Raw genomic sequence first — 24,708 nt, forward strand, 5'->3', positions numbered from 1 at the left:
CAAATTCCCAAGCAACCCCCAAGTGAATGGTAGCTGCTCCGCATCAGCTAATGCTGGGATGGGGAACCTACTGTACTTTCATCAACCCCTAACTGCAGGGCCAATAATCACAGATGGGAGCTGGATTAGAACACTGGGTGGTCACAAGTTCACCATCCTGCCCTGATGGAGTGCACTCCCCATCTCATTTTCCCAACACTGACTTCTGTGCTACAGTGGCCAGATTACAGACTAGGAGACTAGAACAAGATGCAGAATTGATTGTTTATTCAATAAATATAGCCTAGTTAGTGCCAGATGAGGCAAACAGTGCAGAAAGTGTCACTTAATAAATGAAATTCTAGATACTATAACTTTTCTTTTTCTTTTTTTTGTACAAACAATATTCAACACTTTTTATAAACTCTCAGATGCTACTGAATTCCCAACACAATTCCATCAGGGGACTTTTACATAAACTGATTAAACACGCTACCATTATATAAAAATAGAGATATGTATTGGGGTTTTACAAAACTTCACAGAGCTAAATCTGACACTTCTCTAAAAACGACACCATCATAGAAAATAGTATTGTTAAAGGTAAAAAGAAAATACTCTATTGGAAACACTTTTTGCCCTAATTGCCCTGCTTCCTGGATTTATATATTTAAAATGAAGTCATCTGCATTTCTTTTCTATCTCGAGGTCAGCTGTGTACAAAGGATGGATATTTTTTGCAAGTTCTCTTCGGGTGGCTGATTGGGATGTTTTCCCATGATGTTGTGCTTTTAAAAGACATTCTAATTATTTTTTTTAAAAACCCATTGCTAAAGTTTAAAATGGTTAGCGTAAGTTCTAAGGAATTAATTTTATAAATATCAAATCAAAAACATTACAGCAAATACCATGATCTGAGACAAAATACAGTTCTCAATTATAAATACCTGATAGCTATAAACATTTAAAAATCTCACACAGTTTTGAAAATAGCAAGATATTAAATCCATTTGAAGAATATCTAATTTATTAGCGGTCCCCAAGTTGAGTAGTTGTATACATGGTGTGGGAGCTCAAGCTGTATTCATCAGACTCCACAATAATGTTTAATCTACCCTCATGCATCCTATTAGAGGTACTGGGGGCTGAGGCTGGGGCACAACTCAAATTGCCGTAGCATACAGTCCTCACTACTCAGATCCAAGTTACACAACAGCAATTATTGTCAATAGCACCAACTATTTCTTAGTTTGTTGCACAACAGAGGGTACATTGGATTAGTTTCTTCCTGCAACAGTGCAGTCATTAAAAGGCACTGCTTGGTATATGACTTCTTGCATAAAGTTTTAGAAGTTATTAATGTTACAGAATGCATTTATGTTAAAAGGGGTCATAGCACAGCATCAATTTCAAAGCCTGGTTAGATGTTCTATTCAATCCGCTAACCAAAAATACCAGTTTCATTATGCTGGTTTAATTGCCCCCTCCCCAATATTAAAAAGAAGTGGTAGGATATCACTGCCAAACACACTGTGGGATGCTTCTTGGTAGCAAAAGAAAAGAACAAAAACTGTTCTTCATTCTCTATTCTTCCGCTGGAAAAGAAGGGTAAGGAAAGGATGATCATCAGCTCACCCCTAAATAGGAAATCAAGTATACAAAGCTGGAAAAAAGGATATATTTGCAACAGTCTATCCCTGCAGAAAAGAGAGAAATGATATATCTAAGAGATTCAGATACTGAGGCACATTTGAGCTGAAGGTTTTTCAGGCAGATTTTATGGCTAGGTCAGGCCTCTCGGAAGAGTCTGCAACTAGAGGTTTCCTCATCCAGCAACTCAGGTTCAAATACCAATTGTAATATTAAGACATTCGCTTTCGTTACTTAGTCACTGCTGTCATCGTCGTCGTCGTCATCTGACGTATCATTTAAAGGAAGCTTCGGTGGGTGACTGTAAGAGTCCGATCTCGTAGGCTGACATGTAGGCATCTCTCCTGTGGAAAGGAGGTCATAGCAGAAGTCGCAGATTCGCACAGGCTTGGAGGACTGACTGGGAATAAGAAACCTCTTTTCAGAGCAGGGCCCACATACAACAAATCCACATTTCCGGCAGTGGTGTCGACGATTGACGGGGGTGAATTTTGCTTTCTGGCAGCGCATGCATACAGTGGCTTCAGAATCAGGTACCCAAACAGCCGCGTGTTCATTACTGGGAGTCTTCCCGCTTTTGGAAAGCAAATCAGAAACACATTTATTTATGTGGTTCATCCATTCAGATTTCTCTGTGGCAGTAGCAGCATACACTGCAAAAGATTTAGTCGGGGTCTTGATAAGCCACCCATTCCGTAGATCCCCCTCATCCTGGATGGACTCAATAGTCACGTTTTCCAGTGGAATGATGTGCTGTTTGTTATATTTCTTCTTCTGGATGACAATGTTACCATATACAAGGATATCATTGAATAAGAAGAACTGCCTCGCTTTTGGTTTCTTCCGACACAGCTTTGTTAGTACTCCTTCACCAATCAGGACACGGCCTGGAATAGTCAGAGGCTGACCAGCGGCTCCAAAACAGTTTTCCACAATGCTTATTCGCCTAGTATTTGCTTCACTGTTTGCCAAGCGATCCACCATCTTTCACTAGTATCCTAAAACAAAAAGGAATAATGTTAGGTCGCTGCAGCTATTCAGCCAATTGCTGAAAATCAAGCAAGATGTTATCAGCATGCATTTTTCTGTCAGCTTCTCCTCTAGCAGTAGGTCCCACACCAAACCATTAAGCTGTTTCCCTACCCCCCCCCCCAAGCGTAGAGAGTTATTTTAAATGGCAGGGGGAATTTGGTGAGCATTGTGGTGTTTGTACGGAGCCCCCGGTCATCTCACGGACTGTTGACCCATACACCACTAATCCGCTGCCACCAACCAAGTCCTCCCTCGTAAAATCACTTCAGTCTCAGTCTTCTCAATTAATAACAAAGAGTGTGTTTTATTTCAGACACAAACAAACTTTTACAGCATTCTAAACATTGTTGCTCTTTACTTTCTTAGTCTTATTTCCCTCTCTCTATCTCTTCTACCTCCCCACACTCAAGAACCCACTGCCATAACTGTCTCTTTATTACCAACTGCCTTTCCCAACCAGCCAACCCACTCAAACCAACCAACTACCCACCAGCAACTCCCAACCAACTCCTCTCCGAACTCCTCTTATAGTCCCACTGACTCCACACACACACACACACAGTCCTGACTGTGCAACCAATTTAACTATTCCCCCCCCCCCCAGCCCTCTCTCATATATGTTAATGTCACAAGCATCACTGGAAAAAAGAGTGGGAAAACCCTTCCTTCCCAGTTTTTGCCACCCTCTTGCCTGTCATTAAAGGAGACCAGATTTCCATAGTGTCTGTTGCTATCTGACACCCTCCACAGCTGTGGTTTGCATTTTTCAACTAATCAACAGCTTAAGCAAGAAGACTAAACACAAGAATGAACCAGTACCTCCCCTCTTCTTTTGCTTTCCTACCAAGGAATAACAAGACAGTAAAAGGGAGGAGGGGCGGCTATTAGGCTGCTTTATAAAACTTTGCAGGATTTGAGCAACACAAGGCAACTTGATTGCCTTCAGATTTCTTCCAAGAGATATCATTTTAAAATTGTAGGTTCTCCATAATAACACTGCTTTATTCCATTGACCTGCGTGGTCTCTTGCTGAATGTCCTGCATATGTTCATTGTAACTTTGTGGCCTTTCCACAACTATAACTTTTGATCTTTGTCATATCCAATTATTAGTTTTTCTAAGTCCCAGTTTAGAGATATGTGGTGAGATGACTTGAGGATGAAAGCTACTGCGTACGAAAACAGCAAAAAACAAACAAACATGAGCCAATACTGCTCATTTTAGGGAAGTTAACTCATCAGCACTGCACACAGAGTGGAAAGTCTTTTAACCTTTTGTCATGATACCCTTTTCCTAGAAATGTACTAGAAAGGCAGAATGCCAAATGGAAACTATGAAAACCACCACATTGTTCCAAGTTTAGATTTCCAATATTGTTGTGCTAATCTAGCCACCTTACAACTTTATGATATTTTCAGCAGTAGGCAGCACCAGCGTTCTGAAGGCCACTACTTTAAATACTGTTGTGCACACCCCAATCTCTGAGTGGCAAGGCACTCCAGGGGTTCCAGTGCTCACCCAGGGTTTGGCTTCCTTAGAATGAGGGTCAATTGAGACTGTGGTGTTTTTAGGATGTGTATTATATACAGTATACATATATACAACCTGAGCACAAGGTTTGTTCGTTTTTCTTTGAAGGAGGCTCACAGCATTAACACTCCAGCAGATCTTGCTTCCCCTTTAGGTTTCCAGTGAAGCCCCAAGTCATAGCTTTGGGTTCAGCACAGAGCAAGGCTAGCCTGTGTGCATCCAGCTTCTGCTATCAGCCAAACTCCCTCCCTCCCTCTCTCTCTCTCTCTCTCTCTCTCTCTCTCTCTCTCTCACACACACACACACACACACACAGCCACCTTGACATATCGTTCTGCATCCTATAATAATAATAATAATTTTTATTTATACCCCGCCCTCCCCAGCCAAGGCCAGGCTCAGAGCAGCTTACAAGCAATAATAAAAACAAGTTGAATGATTACAACTTAAAAACAAAATTAAAACACATTAAAATATTGAAACATTAAAATATTAAAATGTAGCCTCATTGCAGGAGGAGAAGGAAAGGAAAAAAGAAAGAGAGGGAGGGAATCAAATTGGCTCCAAGCCAAAGGCCAGGCGGAACAACTCTTGTCTTACAGGCCCTGCGGAAAGAAATCAGATCCTGCAGGGCCCTGGTCTCGTGAGGCAGAGCGTTCCACCAGGCCTGAGCCAGAGTTGAAAAGGCCCTGGCTCTGGTTGAAGCCAATCTAACTTCCTTAGGGCCCGGGACCACTATTTATCCACTATTTATGGATCTTGAGGCTCTCCGTGGGGCATACCAGGAGAGGCGGTCCCGTAGGTATGAGGGTCCTAGGCCGTGAAGGGATTTAAAGGTCAAAAGCAGCACCTTAAATCTGACCCTGTACTCTACCGGAAGCCAGTGCAGTTTGAAAAGCACTGGGTGAATATGCTCCCATGGCAGAGACCCCATGAGGAGCGTCGCTGCAGCATTCTGCACCCTCTGAAGTTTCTGGGTCAGCTTCAAGGGCAGCCCCGCATAGAGCGAATTACAGTAGTCAAGCCTGGAGATGACCGTCGCATGGATCACTGTGGCCAGGTCGGGGCGGGAAAGGTAAGGGACCAACTGCTTGATGCGCCGAAGGTGGAAAAATGTCGCCTTGGCTGTTGCTGTAACCTGCGCCTCCATGGAAAGGGAGGCGTCAAGGATTACACCCAAACTCTTAACGGAAGGCAATGGCACTAATTGGGCCCCCGCAAGAGAAGGGAGTTGGTCCCTCATCCCCATGCCATCCCGACCCAGCCATAGGACCTCTGTCTTCGAAGGATTTAGTTTCAATCGGCTCCCACGAAACCATCCAGCCACAGCTTCCAAGCATCTGGTCAGTGTGTTCGGGGCCAAGTCAGTGTGGCCATCCATCAGCAGATAGAGCTGACATGGCATTAGTTCAGATTCACGAATGAAGTAAATTCAGTTTAACCTAATGTCTGTTATTTAAAAAGCAAATGCAAACAAGTCCTCTTCACATGCGCAGAGCTAAGCTAATACCCCTAGGCAATAATAAACCAACTTGCATTTAAAAATTAAAAGCATGCACCCAAACTGACCTTTGCTCAAGGAAAAAAAGAAGCTACAGAAAATTCTACTTCCAGAGCAGATATGTGAAGTCCCTTGTATACTTGGTCCTATTACATTTAAAATATACAGATGACAGCCCAGGGCCCTAGTTTCTAGGTTTCTAACTATGCACTTGCCAAAAATAGCTCCTAAGGTGTGGGTGAAATCCATCATCATGACAAAACGCTCTGCTATACAGCTATATCTATACATTAAAAATAAGTACCTACATGAAAACAAGAGGCATGCCTAATCCATTCTTTAGCAGGTTAGTACCTAATCCAGGCTTCCTCAAACTCAGCCCTCCAGATGTTTTGAGACTACAATTCCCATCATCCCTGGCCACTGGTCCTGCTAGCTAGGGATCATGGGAGTTGTAGGCCAAAAACATCTGGAGGGCCGAGTTTGAGGAAGCCTGACCTAGTCAACATGCAGGAGAAGTGGAGGAGAGTGCACAAGCACGGGGCTTGCTGCAGCATGTTCCCATTGCACTAAAATGACAGTTAGCAGCAAGGTAGGGAGCCGGAAGTGGCTGGAAGTCTGGATCCTGAGTTCCTCCACTCTCCATAGGCAAGGCTGCCACCTGTCAATCACTTAACATCATAATTATGCCCACCTGTCAAAAAGAGTTGCTGTAACTGCCGATCAGCTGATTGGCAGTTACAATGAGCTCTTCTGAAGTCCATTTATATGTGTGTCTTGGATTCCAACCATTCCTTCAAATGGACTCCAAAGAAGTTCACAATGAATTCCTTGAAAGGTGCCTGGGCCTGTCAATGAAAATACAATCCAGGTATCCAGTTGCATTCCTTCACTTTGCAATCATAATGCATGAACATTTACAGAGAATCTGGAAATTTCGCTTGTCTTCTTATTTCAATGCTCAACTTATCATGCAAATCTTGTTCTAAGATACACCAGTGTTATAAAGAAGGCTTATTACAGCAAACAAACGTCACAAATTGGCTTTTAAAATGTTACCTGACAGTGCTGGATCAGATTCACTATCATTCACGTTTAAAAGGACTTAGTTAATAGAATCACTGAATTTAGCCATCAGGGCTACAGAATCAAACTTCATCAGTCAGAAATTAAAACTTTTACACTTACTTGTTGTGGGAATAAGAAATGGGAAAACAAAACAGGAACAGTGACCTGAATCCAAGTATCACTTCCTAAAGAAATACACATAGCCAAATAAGTGCATAAAATCAGCACTTGAGGTGGACTTCCACTATCAGCTATAGCAGTCAAGTCTGCCTCTTTTAAATGATTAAAAAGCACAATTTGTGCATGAATCTGTATATGGCTAGATTGCAGTAAAATTTTTACATGAATGTAACAGTAGGGTTACTTTAATACTAAGTTATAATTATATTAATTCCATTTCCACAAAATTTGACTATGTAGTCCCATGAAGCTACAGGAATCAGTAAAAATGCTTGCTTAGCCATGCAGCTCAGCAAGTGACCTTGGTCCTGCCACTTCCTCTCAGTCTAACCTACCTGCCAAGGTGATGGGGGGGGGGGAGAATGAGAATGAACTATACATACTGCCTTGAGGTCTTGGAAAGATGGAACAGTATAATAAATTAAATTAAAAGTAGGTATGAATCTGTCAGAAATTCTGTTAGACTAAATATTTCAAGATGTGCCCTCTAACCTTATGGAATAAAGGTAAAGGGACCCCTGACCGTTAGGTCCAGCCGCGGACGACTGGGGTTGTGGCGCTCATCTCGCTTTACTGGCCGAGGGAGCCGGCGTACAGCTTCTGGGTCACATGGCCAGCATAACTAAGCCACTTCTGGTGAACCAGAGCAGTGCACAGAAACGCCATTTACCTTCCCGCCGGAGCAGTACCTATTTATCTACTTGCACTTCATGCTTTCGAACTGCTAGGTTGGCAGGAGCAGGGATCGCGCAACAGGAGCTCATCCCATCACGGGGATTCGAACAGCCGACCTTCTGATCGGCAAGCCCTAGGGTCTGTGGTTTAACCCACAGCACCACCCGCATCCCTTATGGAATAATGGAATGGAATAATCTATGCTAAATTATAAATTTAGAATTCTTTCTGTGGGCTATTTTATTTCGGAAAACATTTTACACTACCTTTCATCCTTAAAAAGAAAGGCAGTTTATAACAAAACATCAATGCAACTAAAAAGCACATTAAACTAGATAAATTAAAACATTTAAAAGCCTGGTGCAACAAAAAATTCTCAACCTCCCACCTGAAGGTTGGTAGAGGCAGGGCCAGTCTAGCCTTCTTTGGAAGAGAGTTCAACAATCATTGAGCTGCCCAGGAAAAGTCATCCCTGCTAAATGCACCTGACTTGGTGGTGGAAAGCAAAGCCTTTGGTCTAATCCAGCATGACTCTTATGTTTTTATGTTACATCAGTTAGGTCTTCGACAATAACCAGCTTTACATAATCTGCTATTGCTGTCGTAGGACCTGCGGGATTTCCTGGGAAGATTCCCTCAGCATTACCCACAAGAAGATTGCTATTCATTGAAGACTTTGCAACAGTACAAACACTATGCGATAACAAGCTCATGATTCTCAGCTGACTTAATCTTCCGTGCAAGAGACAGCCTTTTCTTAAGAAATTTTACCCAATGATGATTTAAACATAAAATTATTCCGTATGCTGCAGAGCCGAGGCATGATGCTAATTAGATTGGCACATGAAGCAATTGTATTTTGCCCCCAGTTGCCATACCATGTTTTAAAAACAAAGTACAGCAAGACATTTTACTGTTTCACATGCAGAGCAATGAGACTACATGTGAATTTCATATCAATTTTACTTTACGTTGTTTGCATTCTGGAATGGCAAGCCCATTACTAAACTTCTCCTTAAGAGGATCTTTCAGGAAAGCACATTCATCAGTTATGCGCCCCATCCAATCAATGCCATCACAGCCCTTTTTCTGTACCTCTAACTCCTTTACTGCCAAATGACATACATACAGTCCAACAACTCACTAGGTCAACTGAAATGATCTAGTCCTCACCAGACTAGTGTCTGGAGGAACAGGGTAGTCTTTGAAAACATAGAAGATGGTCATTCTAGTGTAAATTCTTATCCTACTGGACCAACCAATCCATTCATGACAGGATATATTGGTTACTCTCAATGCTGAGAGCCTGGATAGGCATCCCATGTATTTTCTCTGTCTCACCCAATAATTATACATCCCTCAGAATAAGGTTAGATCATACTTCCCATACAAATAAATTAATTGGTAAAGCATGCAGCAAGCTTAATGCACATATGAAAATAAATAGTGGCATCACCCAAACATTTGTTATTTGGATTTGAAAAAAATTCAAATTGACATGGCATCTAATGCTTTTGCTCCAATATGTTTTGTTGTAATTTTCACTTTTTGTAAACTAAAACCGGAGGTTGGAATATAAACCACCCAAATAAATGAAAAAAAGAAAATGTAAATAACTAGTTAAAATGTTCTGGAAGTGAACTAACTGTACCGTGAAGAACAGAATTCAAGCTACAAATGCAGCATACTGAACAATTTTGATGATGTGGAGGAAGTCCACGTATTTAACCACAAGAACTCGAGTTAGATTCACTATATTGCTAAATTTATCCAACTGTTACACTATTCGCTTTTACTCTGTGATCCCACCACATAGTAAAGCATTTACTGTAAAGTGTTTCAGTTCTGTCCCACAACCCTCACCCATTACTTCTCACAGTTGACACTGCATCTTTCACTGTGCTTCATGGAAAACTTTAGAGATGCAAGGTGAAACTAATAATCAGGTGCATGCATACTGCTTCCAAAGTCAGTATATCAGAAGAGTGTTGCCAAATCATCAGTCTGTATGCCCCAGATAACCCTGGTTTCCTTACATCTGAACCAGCACTAACCATACTTAGACAAACCCTAGGATGTTTCAAACACTCTGTTTGCAAAGCTAGTTAAAACTGGTTGCACAATTTTCTTAAAGTGAAAGGTGAAAGGTGTTAGACAGCTCACCAACACTTTAAAAAGATAGTGTTCTCTCTATGAATATAAAAACAATGAGCAACTGAAAATGCATAATACAAGCAGCATGAGTTATTGGACAGATGCAGAACACATAGACACACATCAAGGATTTAAGTGTCTTTTAAAATGACTATGTTATTAATTAAAGATCTGCTCGACATCGGACCAATAGAATTATACTGGTTTCTTGACTTTATATAAAACAAATCATGCTACTTCAAAACAATATCCATAACATAAAAGACGGGAAGGTTTTGAACTGGCATGGTGATCCTCTGAATCAAAAGAGTATCAGGAAAGTATAAAGCTGTTTACTGCATATTGTGTTTACCTTGATTACGAAACTAGTGTCTCCAAGTGTGGAATCAATCGTCCTGCCAAGGAGACATTTAGTACAAAAAGATCCTTAAGGAGATGAATCCTGCCTCAGTGCAGCTGAGTTTTGGCATTTTACAATCACTGCAGCCACTTCCAATGAAGAACCCTCCAGAGGACTCTTGGATAAAGATAAAGGTCCGGTTCTTTGCAAAAAGGAGTTGCTGCTTTATCCTAATGTTGGTTTATTGTTAGTTTTAGGAAGGCACCACTGTTTCTTGTGCTTTCTTTCATGCAATGTCAATTTCAGAGGAATGCCCTAGCCCAAAGACCAGCGGCATACTATACACAAGCAACACAGATGGGTCTGGATTGGTGGAGTTGCGGGGCACAAAAGGTAGAACAAGCTAAACTGGGAGGAGGAGTTGAGATGTTTTTGTATAAATATCCACAGGATACCAAATAGTTTTCTCTAGATTATGCTATCCTAAAGAAAATAAGAAAGACCAAATTTTTCTTGCTTTACGTTTAAATTAAGTCCAAACTTTCCCGCCTGACACAGCTGTAATTAATTAGCAAGGTTTCAACACACAATGGCCTCTGCCCAACAGGACCAAAGTAAACTAAACCTATCTAAATGATGCCGCATCTCACAACAGTTGCAGCCCACTAGGAATGACAATGTCACTCTTCCTCCTTTGATAAGTAGATACTACAGCCTGACTCAGGGTGCTTTGTTATTGTTCAATGACCACTTCAAGAGCACACCTTGTTTGTATAAGAGACACAGCTAACTGAACTGGTCATGATCTAAACTTAAATTTGGATTACTAATCATCACAAAAGTGCATGCATTCAGAAGATTAGCTAGCCAGCAACTGATTCATGAATCTCTAGGCAACTCAAAATAGATAAGAAGGTTAAGCCACTCTGTGTTACTCTGGAGCATTAAATCGGGAGTGTACTCATTAACAATTATCAGTCTGAGAGGTTATATGGAAAGAAGATGAAATCTGAAGCAGCCACTGTCAGCAAGGAAGTCCTAAGCTGCAAAAGACAAATGTGCAACAAAAGAAAGTGAAAGAAATAGGTAAAACTACATCAAAGAATTTAATCCTTTGGAAAATGATGTCAGTAGCAACTGAATATAGAGAAATGCTTATTAAAAATAGGTGCAGTATGGCCCCTATTTTCAGCCTTGTGGCCATAGGCAACAACAGATTGCATGTAAGTTGTGTATTGAGTAAGCAGCCCAGGTGGATGGAGTACTTTGCTCCATCTCTGCAGCCAGCAGAGAAAGCAAGCAGGCTGTTACAGGAGAGAAGCCCCCTCAGCTGCACCCAGCACAGAGTTCTTGCCCTCTTCTTGCCAGTGCCCTATGGGCTAAAAAATTTTTGCAGCATACTTCTGCACACGGTCCATAACTCAAAATGCAAGTCTGCATTCTCCATATTTTAAATACCTGTGTCTCCAACACCAAGTGCGAATTTCTCTATCCAACCAGGAATCGCTTCAGAAAATGTGGTTCACTCTTAATTGCATAGGCAAGAGAGACAGAAAAAGGTGACTCGTAGTCCTCTACAGCAAATTTACAAGCAAAAAGTTTTTGTTGTATTTTTACTAATAAGTAATTTATTGCCTTCTTTCTATCCAAATATGAGCCCTATCAATGGAGATGTCCATTAATTAAATGGCAGCGAATAGGAGGTTCCCTTACTGGAGGTAAATATCAAGAAAAATGAATTTGATAACATTTATTGATTGCACATGCAATCAATAAATGTTTTTGAATCCATTATCTTCTTATTTACATCCAGTAAAATAACTTCCTAATTTCCCCTACACTACTACCGTGAGAAACTAAGAACACCATATTTTAAAAAGAAAAATGTGCCACTGGAAATACCTTTACAAGCTGCCACTTGAATAACTAATATAACAGAAATTGTTGCATGATAGAACAGCTTTCGTTCCTCTTTGAAGTATATTACTAACTCAGGAAAGGAGGTATCTAGTTATAAAGAAAGTGGCAGCATGCTCTCAAAAGCCTTGATAATTTTTGTAAGTTTTAGCTTTCAGTCTCCATTTCCCCCTAGTGCTAAATCAGGTGCAGAAAAAGCACACACAAATGTGACAAGCATGCTTTAATCCTCACAGCAACTAAATAAACTTAATGGAATGAGTCTACTGAAAGCTTCTGGAATGTAGTCAATGAATACTGATGAAATTCTTAATCTGAGGTTCGAGGCAAGAACACAGAAGCTTATCTTGCCAAACATATTTAGAAAGTCAGGATTTTAGTCAGGATTTGGAATGCAGCCATTTTTCTTAATAATATTTACTTTACATAGTAGCCAAAGGGAACCAAAAGGCAAGCCGTATCACTTTAGAAATTATCAACATTAAAACAACTTACACAGTTGGCAAAATGCAATGCTGTGTGAGTGACTGCCACTCGTGTAATGAAACTTCCCCTTCCTCTTCTCCCTTTGCATTTCATCCCTCCCCTCTGGCAGGGTCCACCAACCCTCTGGTGAAGTTTTGGGGGCGCATGTGGGAGTTGCAGGAGGGTGGCAAGGAAGACTGTCTGTTCAGCTCACAGACAAGACACAAGTGGATGTCAGAGTGGAGGCTGGTATATCAGGGCAAATGGGGCTCTGGCCCACTAACCTCAGCCTGCCCTCGCCCTGTCTGCGCTTTGCTACTTACAACCAGCACAGGGGACGGCACTGCCTTTCAGCTTCCTTGCCTTTAGCTGATGCCTTTGTAGAACTCAACAGGGAAGAGGTCGGGGACAAAACTCGAACAGCTGGCTCTGCCTGTCATTGACTCCGGCCCCAGCTCCTGTTTGGGCTCTCTGCCTTCCACCCTACCGGACATAAGAGGCATCAGCTGTTAATGGATGTCACCTAGTATTGGGAAGAGATGTGTTTTCTTTTTGCTTTCTTTTTGGCTTAACCAACCCCTCTGAGCCTTTGGGTTACTGTCTAAAATGAAAATGTACCATATTTTTCCGTGTATAACACGCTCCCGTGTATAAGACGCTCCCTACTTTTGGGAAACTCAAAATTAAGAAAATGGAGGGAGATTGCCCCTGTGTATAAGACTACCCCCCCCCCCCTTTTTAACATTATTTTTTAGTTTTAAAAAAACCCTAGTCTTATACACAGAAAAGTACAGTATGTATTTATATTAGAAACGCAAGAGGATCTGTTTTATTAATAGACAAATTCATGGAGGAAAGCGCTACCAATGGTTACTTGGCCGTGATGGCTTCGCAATACCTCCACAGTTGTAGTAGTAATGCTTCTGAATACCAGTTGCTGGAAACTGCAGGAGGGAAGGGGAGACTGCTCTTGTGCTCATGGTCTGCTTGCTGGTTTTCCCCAGGCCTTTGGTCGCTCACTGTGAGAACAGGATACTGGTTTAGAACAGGATGGGCCAGTGGCCTGATTCAGCAGACTCTTTATGTCCTTAAAAAGGCAAGTCTTTGCTCCCCAATGAAACTAAATTTGGTGCTCTTAGGGCTGGAGCCCCCAAACCTTTGATGCGTCGGCCGCAACAAATTTTGCTTTTTCAGCTCCTATGTTAACGGCCCTAACAAAGCTCTTACACTTCTCAACAAGTTCATTACATACAAAAATGTATTTCTGAAATCTAACGGCAGCACAGGACCCATTTTAACAACACGGGTTTGTTTCAGATAAATCAGAGCGATGTTGGCTCTGTTTTGTCTTTTAAAAACTTCTCCTGACAATTGGTCATATTCAGATTATTATATCTCTGCTTAATTAACAAATATTTTCAAGCCTTTTAACCTTCACATGCAGCCCCTTCCCTCCTCATAGAAATTAAGTCTCAAATTAATAATTAACTGGGAAAGTATGCCCACCACGTTCAGAACAAGTCAATAGCTCACATATAAGTTAGATATTTATTTGAGATCCCAACTTGTTCTGAACCAGGTAACCGTAATTTTCCATTTCGGATTATGTGGTAAACTACAGATAACTGTAGACTTCCAGGTTTGATTGCTGCAGTCAGAGAAGGAAGAATGGAAGGGGTTGTATGCTTTGGCAAAATGTTTGCAGCTTATTAAGCCAATATATGATAGTCCCAAACAGGTTTGTAAATGTGTGCAGTGATTTCTGCAGTCATTGCATAATTTAAAAAATCACATAATAGGAGGAAGCACATAATTTTTTTATCTCTACGAACAGGATTTTAGCTGCCAGAACAAACAAATCATAAGTGTACAAACATGTTCAAGTAAACAGCTAACACAAAAGTCCAAATGCAAGTATAAGAATTCCTTCCTGTATTCCTCCAGGAAGATTAACCAACTAATGCATGCTCTCATGGAATCCAAGACATCATTTCAGGTTTGTGACCATTCAAGAACAAATCTTTAGTTCTATTGTTAACATATGCCCAACTGGAATGCATGAGCCTTAAAATCATCCACTCCCTCTATGCTTCCTGTGTGGCTGTGTAAAGACTGCCACCATTGGCTTGTTTGTCACTAGATCTGGCAAGACAACATTTATAGGACATGCTTTTACTATTTCATGCCTCCTTTCTCTAATTTTCTTGCCTTTTGTATATTGTATGAACATATGAACACTCTTAGTTGTGGCTTTTCATCTTTTACATAAGACTTTCCCCTTTTTTGTTTTATAAGGGAAAAACTTATGGGGGAGGCGCTTACGTAAAAGAGTTCAAAAACTTCATCTGAACCAAGACTTCTACATGTAGTCACAGCAGCCTTGCCGGCCTGGTGCCCTCCAAATGCTCTGGACTACAACTTCCATCAGGTCCAGCTGCCACAGTTGTGTTGGCTGAGGCTAATGGTGGTTACAGTCCAAAATGACTAGAGGGCACTAGGTTAGGAAATGCTGGCCTACATCCTTCCAAGATTTTGTGGGCTAACAAGCAAAGAAGCTTTTGTGGGAGGAATATGAAGTACTTCACATACTGATTTTGCACTTAAGTCTTTTTTAGAAATAAGGAAAACATAAATATGACAGGAGCTCCTATGAAAGCACAAAAAATGAAGAATCTTACACTACAGATTCAAGGCCACCTACATGAACAAGATCAAAACTCATGACTGTGAATGCTGGGACGAAAAATTAATAGCCAGGACTGGCCTAAGATCTCAGCTGGTGAGAAAGCCAGTTACACCTCCGTACATGCCAGCATTCATTTCCTGAAAAGTCAAATGTATTATGTTCAAGATACATAGGTAGTAGAGAAAACACATCCATTGTTAAACAGGGATCGAAAAAGCCTCTTTGGGCAGCAGCCTACCAATATATGGGTAGGTTATGAAGTGAACTGGATATATTTCCCTCCACAGATACATTGGCAAGCATTCGGCATTTCACTGCTGAACTATGAACAGAAGTATTTACTGTATTAAATTTATATCCTGCCTGTCCTACCAAAGAAGCTGAGAGCGGCAAGTACACCAGCAATAAAAACATCTAAAAACAATTCCAATACAGATGCAGACTGGGGGAAAGGCCTGCTTAAAAGGCTTGTTGGAAGAGGAAGGAATTCAGGAGGTGCCAAAAAGCCAACCAAAGTGCCACCTATTATTTAATGGGAGGACATTCCAAGGGGCAGGTGCCGCAGTTCCAGTGGCCCAATTCCTATACAGTGTGGAATGGACCTCCTGATAACATGGTATTTGCAGGAGGTCCTCAACAAAAGAGCACAGTGACTATATAAGGAGTGAGACAATCCTCGTCCCAAGCTGTACAGTATTGGCCCGAATATAAGCCGCACCTTTAAAACTGGAAGGGAGGGAGGAAGAAAAAGAAAAAATACCCGAATATAAGTTGCTCCATTCCTCGCTGCTCCTGGCTACATTAGGGGGGGGGGGGACTGCACTGTGTTGCCAGCAGCCTTTCCCCTTCTTTGCTCTCTCCCTTCCCGGCCTTGGGGGAGAGGCCGCACTCCTGGCGCTGTTTGCCCTGCGCTCCTGGCTGCAATACCGTAAGGTTGGGAATATAAGCCACACTTTATAACTTTTCACGGTTGGAATTTGGGGGAAAAGTGAGGCTTATATTCAGGCCAATATGGTATATAGCTTTATACACCAAAATCAACACCTTGAAAGTAGTCCAGTAGCTAAATGGCAGTCACTGCAATTAATTCAGCAGTGGTGTAGCATGGTGGAGATACCCTGTAGCTGTCATATTTTGCATTAGTTGAAGCTTTCAGATCAACCTCAAGGGCAGTCCCACCTGCAGTACTTTGCAGTAATCCAACCTGGAGGTTACAAGTACATGGATGACAGTGCTCAGACTATCCTGATTCAGGAATGGCTGAAGCTGGTGAAAGGGAACTCCAACCACCTAGTCACCTGGGCCTCTTGCAGCAAAGATGCATCCAGTAACACTCCCATACTATAAAACCACTCTTTCAGGGGGAATACAACTCCATTTAGGGAAGACAAATTATATGGATTCAGGAATCACCCATCCACAGCACTTCTGTCTTGCCAGGATTCAGTCAGTTTGTTGGCCTTCATCCAGCTCACCACCAAGTCCAGGCTTACATGGCCTCTCCTGGTTCAGATGTTAGAGAGCTGGGGATCATTAGCATACTGATGACAGCTCACCCCAAATCTCCTAATAACCATTCCCATGACTTCATATATATGTTACACGACACTAGGGACAATATGATACCCTGCAGCACCCAAACTGCACAACTGCTAGGGGGCCAAAAGACAATCACCCAATGCTCTATGAAACCAACCCTGGAGAAATATACGTAAGTCACAGCTAACCAATGCATAGAACCACAGAATTGTAGAGCTGGAAGGGACACTGACAGTCACTGTTACTGAAGAATGGATGAAACACTTTTCTGCAGAAAAATAAAGCACATCACTGCCCCCACATCACTGAGTGCTGCACCTACTATCACTTCTGAAGCCCTGCCAGCTTGTGCTGGCTAGTCCAGAAGGTGAAGGGAACTTGCTGCTGCTTCTTTTGCTTCATACGGCTTTTCTCTTTAAATCCCCCCTTCTATATTCCTACATGGAAGGAATTAAGTTAAGCCAGTTTCAGCGAAGATGGAGCATTCTGACCTGGAAAAAAGGGTCCTTGAATCTATCAGATCCAGACCCTGCCCCAAGTCATCCCACTTTAGGGCCTAATGCCAGCTACTGTTGGCAAAAGAACCACCACTGGCAAAAAAGAGAGAAAAGAACCACCAACTGAAGTTCTATGCACATGGAGCCATCTGCATGCATGGGAGGGATCTCAACAGTCCTCTATCAGCCAAGTTCTTCTCCACCAGTGGAGGTGCCTCCCCTCCTTCCTAACCCTCTCTAATCAGCTGATCTGGGAGGAGGTGTAAGACTGCACTGCAAAATATTTACTGTACGCAAATGAAAAAACAAGGTCATCTGAATGTAAATATGGAAAAAGAAAATGTACTGGCTAGTTTGAAACTGTTAGGTCTGATGGTCATCAATATAAGAAACAGTAACTGACTGGACCAATATATTCCAATGTAAGTTACAACAGCAGGAAAAAAATTATATTTTCAGGTAACATATTTATCTTAACTGATAACAGAAAGCAATTTTTTTATAAAATCTGAATAATGTGGGGAAAAGGCTTTAATCGCTTCAATTGACTTCCCACTTCAATAGACTTATCACAATCATTATTGTTTAAAAGCCATGTTTAGCACTGTGTGACTTTACACCTATAAAACTGTTTGCCTCATTTTTAAGTGTTAGGCTTGTCTGTGTTGTCGATAGTAATTTTCACAGGCTGCACTGAGTGCTCTTTTAAGGGAAAAGCAGGTATGGGTTCTCTAAATAAATAAGCAAATGAAATCCCAAATGCAAATGCAGACAGGTAACACAAGAAAAGAACCAGCCCTTCTTATTTCTGCAGCAGCTAACATAAAGTTGGCACCCTCTCCAGGATGCCATGGCATTAGAAACTTAAAACAAAAAACCACTGGCATGAACAACATCTCAGCCAGGCCCAGCCTATCAGAAGAAAACTTAGGAGAGCTAACTTCCTTCCAACCGGAATCCACTTGCTTTGCTAACCCTTGTTGACAGTCACAGGAAGTTCCCTGCCTTCTGATGCAAAACAATCACGCACCATCACGAAACTCGCCCGGGAAAGAGGGGAAACGCAACACACGCAACTTTTGACAGGCAGCCTTTAAAAGCAAAAAGACCCCCCACAACCCAATAAAAAACAAATCTCATAAATAGGGTATTTTAAAAAACAAAACAAAACACTATTATTCCAGGGCGAGAATAAAAGAGAAGAACTGAGCGGGAAGCCTATTTTCTCTGGAGAAGTGGGAAATGATTTCCGTTTTGTTTACTGAGGGGGGACGACCACATACGCCTCATTTTACCCAAAATAAATGGCACGCGGAGGAGTGGGAGGTGCGCACACTCCCCCCTGCACACACAGGCATCCACGGGGTGCCAATTAGGCTGCCGCCGCTTGATCTCAGCCCCACACCGAACGCAGAAGGGGGGCGGCCGCTTCTCACTTTTGCCAGAGTTTGAGGGGGGGAATGAGTTTCGGCTACCACTACTTTCGGAAAGTGTCACTTAAAAGGGGAACCGGTTTAAATTTTAAGAATCTGGGAGGCCGCCCCGTCCCCTCCTCCTCCTCTCTCCTTTCACGCAGCCGTCCTTTGCTGCGGCCAGGCAGGGGTCCCCCATCCGTGCCAAGTCGTGTGCCGCCGCCGCCGCCGCCGCCTGTGCGCGACGGAGTCAGGGCGCGCCCGAAACCCACCGCAAGCCCAAAGACACGGCCCCGACGGCGCCTGGGACGCCGGCTCCCCATGGGCAAAGCTGGAGCCGCCTTTCCTCCGGAGGGAGGTTCCGCGGGGCCGCCCCTAAGTCAAGGGACGCCGTCCGGGTCTTTGTGGGGCGCCTCCTTCTTCCCACACCGCCGCCGTCCTCGCTCCCCAGAACAGACGGGATCCCAACATGGCCGCGGATCCGCCAGGGACCGGGAGGAGAAAGTTTCCTCCGCACCACCTCCGCCGGCTCTCGGCTTCGCCCCGAAGGGGGACGGCGGGCTGCTCTCTCCCCGCGCCCCCCTGACCCGAGCGCGCCGCTTACTCAGAAACCGAAGCGCGCCCTCCCTTCGCTCCGCTTCCCAGGTCCGCAGCTTGTTGCTTCTCGCTCTCCCTCGGTTTCCTTCAGCCGCCGTTGCTAGTCGGGCTACTGCCGCCGCTGCCCCGCCCGCCGCTCGTGCGCGTTCACACACACACACGCTCTCTCACACACAACACCCTGGGCCGGCCTCCAAGCGGCGAGGAGGACGAGCCTCGGCGGCATCCCGCCCCAGCTCGATTTCCCAAGAGAGAGCCGAGGGGAGGGGCCGGCGCCATCTTGGGAGAGGCGCCCGTCGAAGCCGGGGGGGGGGTGCGCTGCTGGAGGGGGAGTAAGGGTCGAAGCCCTTCCTGCTGGAGAAGGGGCGCACGGGAATGGGTTCACACGGGGCGCCCTTCGAGCAAAGCCTTGGGTCATTCTCCCCTGAAGCTCTCTGGCCTCCCCCCGCGCAATCCGAGCGGTTCAAAACATTTCTGCTGCTTGAGGTGAAGGGCAATGTGGATGCAGCACACCTCGCATTTCCGTGCACTGACACCGAGTGGGCTTCGCTTCAACTTCTCCTGAGGCAGCGGCAGGATTGTCTTTGGTTACCTGGCATACGTAGGCAGCAAGGTCCTGCATCACCTGTCTGCTGCTCCCCAGCACTTGCCACTTCACTTTGCCCTAGAGTAGTATAAGGGGAATAAGATTCGGAGGATCTAACACGCACAAACCATATGTGACTCCCCTCTATTTTAATTCGCCTTGTGTAACAAAAATGTTTTCACCAGATTGGGTTGTGATTGCTGTGTCTGTTGATGTTACGAATGTTGTTATGGCCTTTGATGAGTGCAATCAACATTTTGATGAGGAAGAAGATATATAATAAGGCTGTTTCTGTGCTTGTTGGAGCCGCTTGTGCCCACACATCTATTATTAGCACTGAGGATGGGGATGAACATGAAACACCTTGCCTATTAAGTCTTCAGTGCAATACTTTTCCTGATGGGAATTCGCCTCCACAAAGGCTTGACTGCTGTAGCACCTAGATGTCTTTGGGTAGGTCTCGCTTAGAATGTGTTTGGAAGTGTTTTTTAACACTTGGGTTTTAGGCTGCAAGTAAAATTTCCTTCACACCAGCATTACTGCACTAGCCATGGGCATAGCCAGGATTTTTGTTTTTTAGGGGCCCCTCCCTGCCCCCCTCTTGGCTAAGCCCCTGGCACTAATACTGCAAAATATTTCACTCCATCCGCCTGGGAAGTGCAGCCGGGAGAATCTGCACTGGTAGGTAGGCCACAGAAAGCCCCGAAACACTGAGGGGTTGAGCTATCCACAGTCCACTGAATCCCCAACATTGGGTCCATTGCTACACTAACTCCAAGCTGGCGAAACAATTTGACTGTCCTCTTGCGCTGAATGGTGTAAGACGCAGGGCTGCAGATGCGGCAGTGACCCACTCATCCACTCCATTAAACCTGGCCAGGGTTTGAATTGCCGTCCCAGTTTGTAGCATTTATTTGTTTGTTTATTTTCCTCAGGCTCAACTGGTGGACCTGAGTAATAACAGACTGCTGGACACTAAGGGCTTCCACACTTTGTCTTAAAAGTAAAGATAACAATAGCTTACCAGGTACTGTAAAGTAGGAGAGGTTGAGTGTACAGAGAACTTACTCTCTACTTTCACTGTGTGTGTGTGAAATCTTCTCTAAGACCTGTGCAGAATTTGGTGTGAGTTAAGACCTCATTCTCTCTCTCCCTTTGCAACCAAGACAAGCATCTACAGTATTTCACATACATATATCCACATATTGTTATTTCTGAAGTGGATTCCATTCAAAATGACTGCTGTTCCACACTTATTTGCTGGTTTACTTACGGTATCTGAATTATAGCCTTTTCATGAAGGGATAGATTGTGCTATATCCCATAATACTACCCTTTCAAAAGTAGTGATACTGGGATTATTAATAGTTGGGATATATCTGGATTCAGACCTAATTCAGACCTTTCTGAATTTAAGAACTCTAATAAATTTGAATATATTGATCTTAATATTTAGGGCGTCATGTCGTGGAATTGGTACAATGATAGTCCCTTTACCCCAAAAAAAGTCTGAGTTCAACCTGGTTCAGGGTATATGACAATAATTTGATTACCAAGTCACTTGTCTTGGTGGTCCTCTTGCATTTTACATAAAGGAGGAGCCACTGTCACATCTATGTACAAGAGAAGGCTTTATATAAATACAAAAAATTCTTTAGGGGGCAAAACCCTACAGGGACCCCCCCCAAAAGGCACCCCAGTCCAATAAGAATTGAAAATGCTCAATGGCCACAAAATGTTGAATATCTGGGGAAGGAATGGAAAATGGAGCGATAATGGAGTAGAGTATCGTGGAGGACAGCATGGCTTACTGGAATACTGAACAGGAACCCTCCATACTTTAATATTTTGTTGCAGGTCCCACTTATAAACATTTAATATTCAAATTATTCAGTTCAGTGCATGTTGTGGCAACCGCAGACACATGACCCTGTGGTCTACAACCACAGTGACAAGCCACACACACACTGTGCCTCCAGTCTCAAACCACAGGCAACCCTCACACCACCAGATCCACAACACACACACACCCGTTTATCACCGCTCTCAAAGCAAAATTCTTAACAGAATATTAATAATAATTATAATAAATAAAACATTTTTTTGATGATTGTGATCAGTACTTGATTCTGACACTCTAGGAAAATGCAACCTACCTTTCTCTACTAATTCATCTACCTAGCCTTAATATTATTGAGCCTAAGCAGGGCTTCTTGTATTCCCTTGTTCCCACTAACTGATTTTGTCCTGGCCTTTCATTGCCTTTATGTTGCTCAGTTGAGTTTTCATGCCTCCACCCCCCAAAAAAATCTGCCTTTCAACCTTTTCCCTAAAATGAGACATCAAAGTTTGCTTTATACTATATCCCCTTGTGCTCGTTGTGACTCTGGTAATTTCATTTTCATTTTCCCTGTTCATTTTCTTTTCATTTTCATTTCCTCAAGCAGGATCTAAAGGAATGAGTTAAACGTTCTTTTTTCGGGGGGGGGGGGCGGGAATATGCATCTTGATGTTGGTGGTTCAAGTTTACCTTGTTTTTATGACTGTAATATATTCTTGTTATGGTATTTAACACTGCTCTTTCCACTGGGTTGTTTCACTGCTCATACAGCTACACTTTTTATTTCTGGGAAACTAAGTGCTTGAACTTCAAATCCAAACTGCATATCAAATGCAAGACAAATTTAACGAGCGATCAATTTTTGTTCTGCTTAATCCTCCAGCAGAAAGTGGTGGCTGGGCTGCCTAAACCAGATGTTCTCATAGTTACTTCTGTTTTCAAGCTTCAGGCTGTGAGTATCACTCTTATGTAGCCAAAATGACACCACCTACATACAAGAAGTGGGGTATCAGCAGACTCAGAGGAACCCAGAGAACAGTTCAATGAGAAAGAACTATGTATACTCAGTAGTTATGGAATGCTCACTGTACATTGGGGAGAAATATGGAAACCTGTTTGGGGAAAATGGAATGGAGTGGAGAGTTCTGAACAGAAGCAGTCCACGTAGCAACATTAATTATTATTAATAATTGTTAACATTATTAAAAAGCATTAAAAGCAAGAGCAGAACTACAAAACATACAAAAATAATCAACATTACATTGTACAAATGATGTCACTTCTATTATGTTCTAGTGGCCTGCTGCAACAGCTAAGTCTTACTGAACATACGGTAGTATGGAAGACAATTTGATCTCTTCAGGGAAGGAGTTCCATAGCCTTGCAATGTCCCCCTGAGCCATATTGCCTGAGGACAACACAAGCGAAGCATCCCCTGCAGATCACAAAACTCAGGCTGGCTAGTTCTAGGCTGGGTTCTCCTTGAGTCCTAAGTCATGTATGACTTTGCAAGCTGTTTGCAGTTCCCACTTGTAACAGTTTACAATTACCAGTAATTACATATTCACATAACTTCAGTTTGTATAAGAACTTCTTCCTCATAAAGCCCAGAAATTCAAAAACCTTATATTAGATGCCTCACAGTTTTGCTTTTTTCTGATCTTATGCTCTCTTCCGTTTCACTTCTCTTCCAACTTCCTTTGATGGTTTCCTTTTGAAAGCTCTCGACCGGCAAGATAAAACGCTCTTTCAACCTTATATAAACACTTCCACCAGCACACCACTTAGTTGACTGTGCCTTAAATTTTACAAAGCTCATAAGAGCATGGTGCCATGAATATGGTTATTTTTATGTCGGTGATTTAGAGATCAGCCTTCTTGAGACTGTGATATAGTTGTTTCACGCACTTCATCTCCTATTATGGTTCCTTCCACCACCACCACCACACCTTTTTAACTATGTTTATCAAAGTAGTTTATTGGATACAACAGAAGATATGCAAAACATAATGTCAGAGCTGCCTCTAGGTCCCAGCTCACAGAGGACCAACGCCCGGTTGATGTAATGTACAAAAGTCTTTACTGAAGTTTAGTTTCCATTTCAAACCCCAGAGCGTGCAGCCCTACGTCTTGGCTCTAGATCGGCGAAGTCCCCTCTGAGTCACTACCCCTTCCGCACCAGTTTAAGATCCTAGCCCGGCTCCACCTCCTGCGCTGTTCCTTCCTCCTCTGGGTCCTTCTGCCCCCTGGGGTTTCCTCCTTCCTGGACTCTTCTGACGCTGACCCCCCTGAGTCTTGTCCTTCCTTCCGGCGGGCTTTAGGACCTGGCTCCCTATCCGGGCTACCTGCTGTGCCGCTCGCCTGTACATTTGAACTTGGCGCGCGCGCCCAGCCGGTGACTTTCCTCTTGACCGTTTCCCCGCTCTCCGATGGAGGCGTGGTCAATCCTGACTCATCTCCTCTCTCTGGTGGTGAGAACACTGGTCCCGATGCCTGGGACTCCTCCCCCCCCACTGCGCTCTGGTGGGGAAGCTGGTCCTGATTTCCAACTGCTGCTCAGGGAGTCCCCGCTGGCCCCTTCCTTCTGGGGTTTCCCCCTTGGCACCCCCCTTGCCCTGGCCATCGGCGCTCCTTTCTGTGAATCTTCCGATTCGCTGGAGAGACTCGTGGAATCTCTCTGAACACTGTCACTGCCTACACCCCCCTCGGATTCCTCCTCCTCACTCTCCATTTGCTCCATCTCCTGTGTCTCTGCTCCTGAACCCCTGACACATAAATTCAGTTTTAAAAGTCAAGCCAAAAAAATTACATCATAGCATATCAATTACACAGCTTTTGGCAACAGCATACTCTTTACCATGCTTTTTAACATCTATATGAAGCCGCTGGGAGAGATCATAAGGGGGTTTGGGCTGGGTGTTCATCAGTATGCAGATGATACCCAGCTCTACCTCTCTTTCAAATCAGAACCAGTGAAGATGGTGAAGGTCCTGTGTGAGTGCCTGGAGGCGATTGAAGGATGGATGGCGGCTAACAGATTGAGGTTGAATCCTGACAAGA

The 24,708-nt window shown here is 43.3% G+C and overlaps 1 protein-coding gene and 1 long non-coding RNA gene across 6 annotated transcripts; one reads left to right on the forward strand and one right to left on the reverse strand.

Annotated features, from left to right (window-relative positions):
• Window positions 1-252: 252 nt before the first annotated feature.
• Window positions 253-19,771, reverse strand: PLEKHF2 (pleckstrin homology and FYVE domain containing 2). 3 transcript variants are annotated; one of them, XM_081874776.1, is made up of 2 exons: window positions 19,230-19,771; window positions 253-2,627 (listed from the first exon to the last, which is right to left on the reverse strand). In XM_081874776.1, the coding sequence occupies exon 2, from the start codon at window positions 2,611-2,613 to the stop codon at window positions 1,864-1,866; it is 750 nt and encodes a 249-aa protein (XP_081730902.1). In that variant the 5' UTR covers window positions 2,614-2,627; window positions 19,230-19,771; the 3' UTR covers window positions 253-1,863. The 3 variants fall into 3 exon arrangements, with proteins under 3 accessions (XP_081730902.1, XP_081730904.1, XP_081730903.1); XM_081874778.1 differs by lacking the exon at window positions 19,230-19,771 and adding an exon at window positions 18,898-19,194; XM_081874777.1 differs by lacking the exon at window positions 19,230-19,771 and adding an exon at window positions 6,387-6,697.
• Window positions 19,772-23,275, forward strand: LOC309349104. 3 transcript variants are annotated; one of them, XR_014159704.1, is made up of 3 exons: window positions 19,772-19,835; window positions 20,744-20,835; window positions 22,532-23,275. It is a non-coding gene; the product is annotated as an uncharacterized lncRNA (long non-coding RNA). The 3 variants fall into 3 exon arrangements; XR_014159705.1 differs by lacking the exon at window positions 19,772-19,835 and adding an exon at window positions 19,915-20,261; XR_014159706.1 differs by lacking the exon at window positions 19,772-19,835 and adding an exon at window positions 19,915-20,261 and having other exon boundaries at window positions 22,535-23,275.
• Window positions 23,276-24,708: the final 1,433 nt, after the last annotated feature.

This window comes from Podarcis erhardii (genome assembly GCF_964252035.2).
Source record: "Podarcis erhardii genome assembly, chromosome: 8".
Taxonomy (NCBI): Eukaryota; Metazoa; Chordata; class Lepidosauria; order Squamata; family Lacertidae; genus Podarcis; species Podarcis erhardii.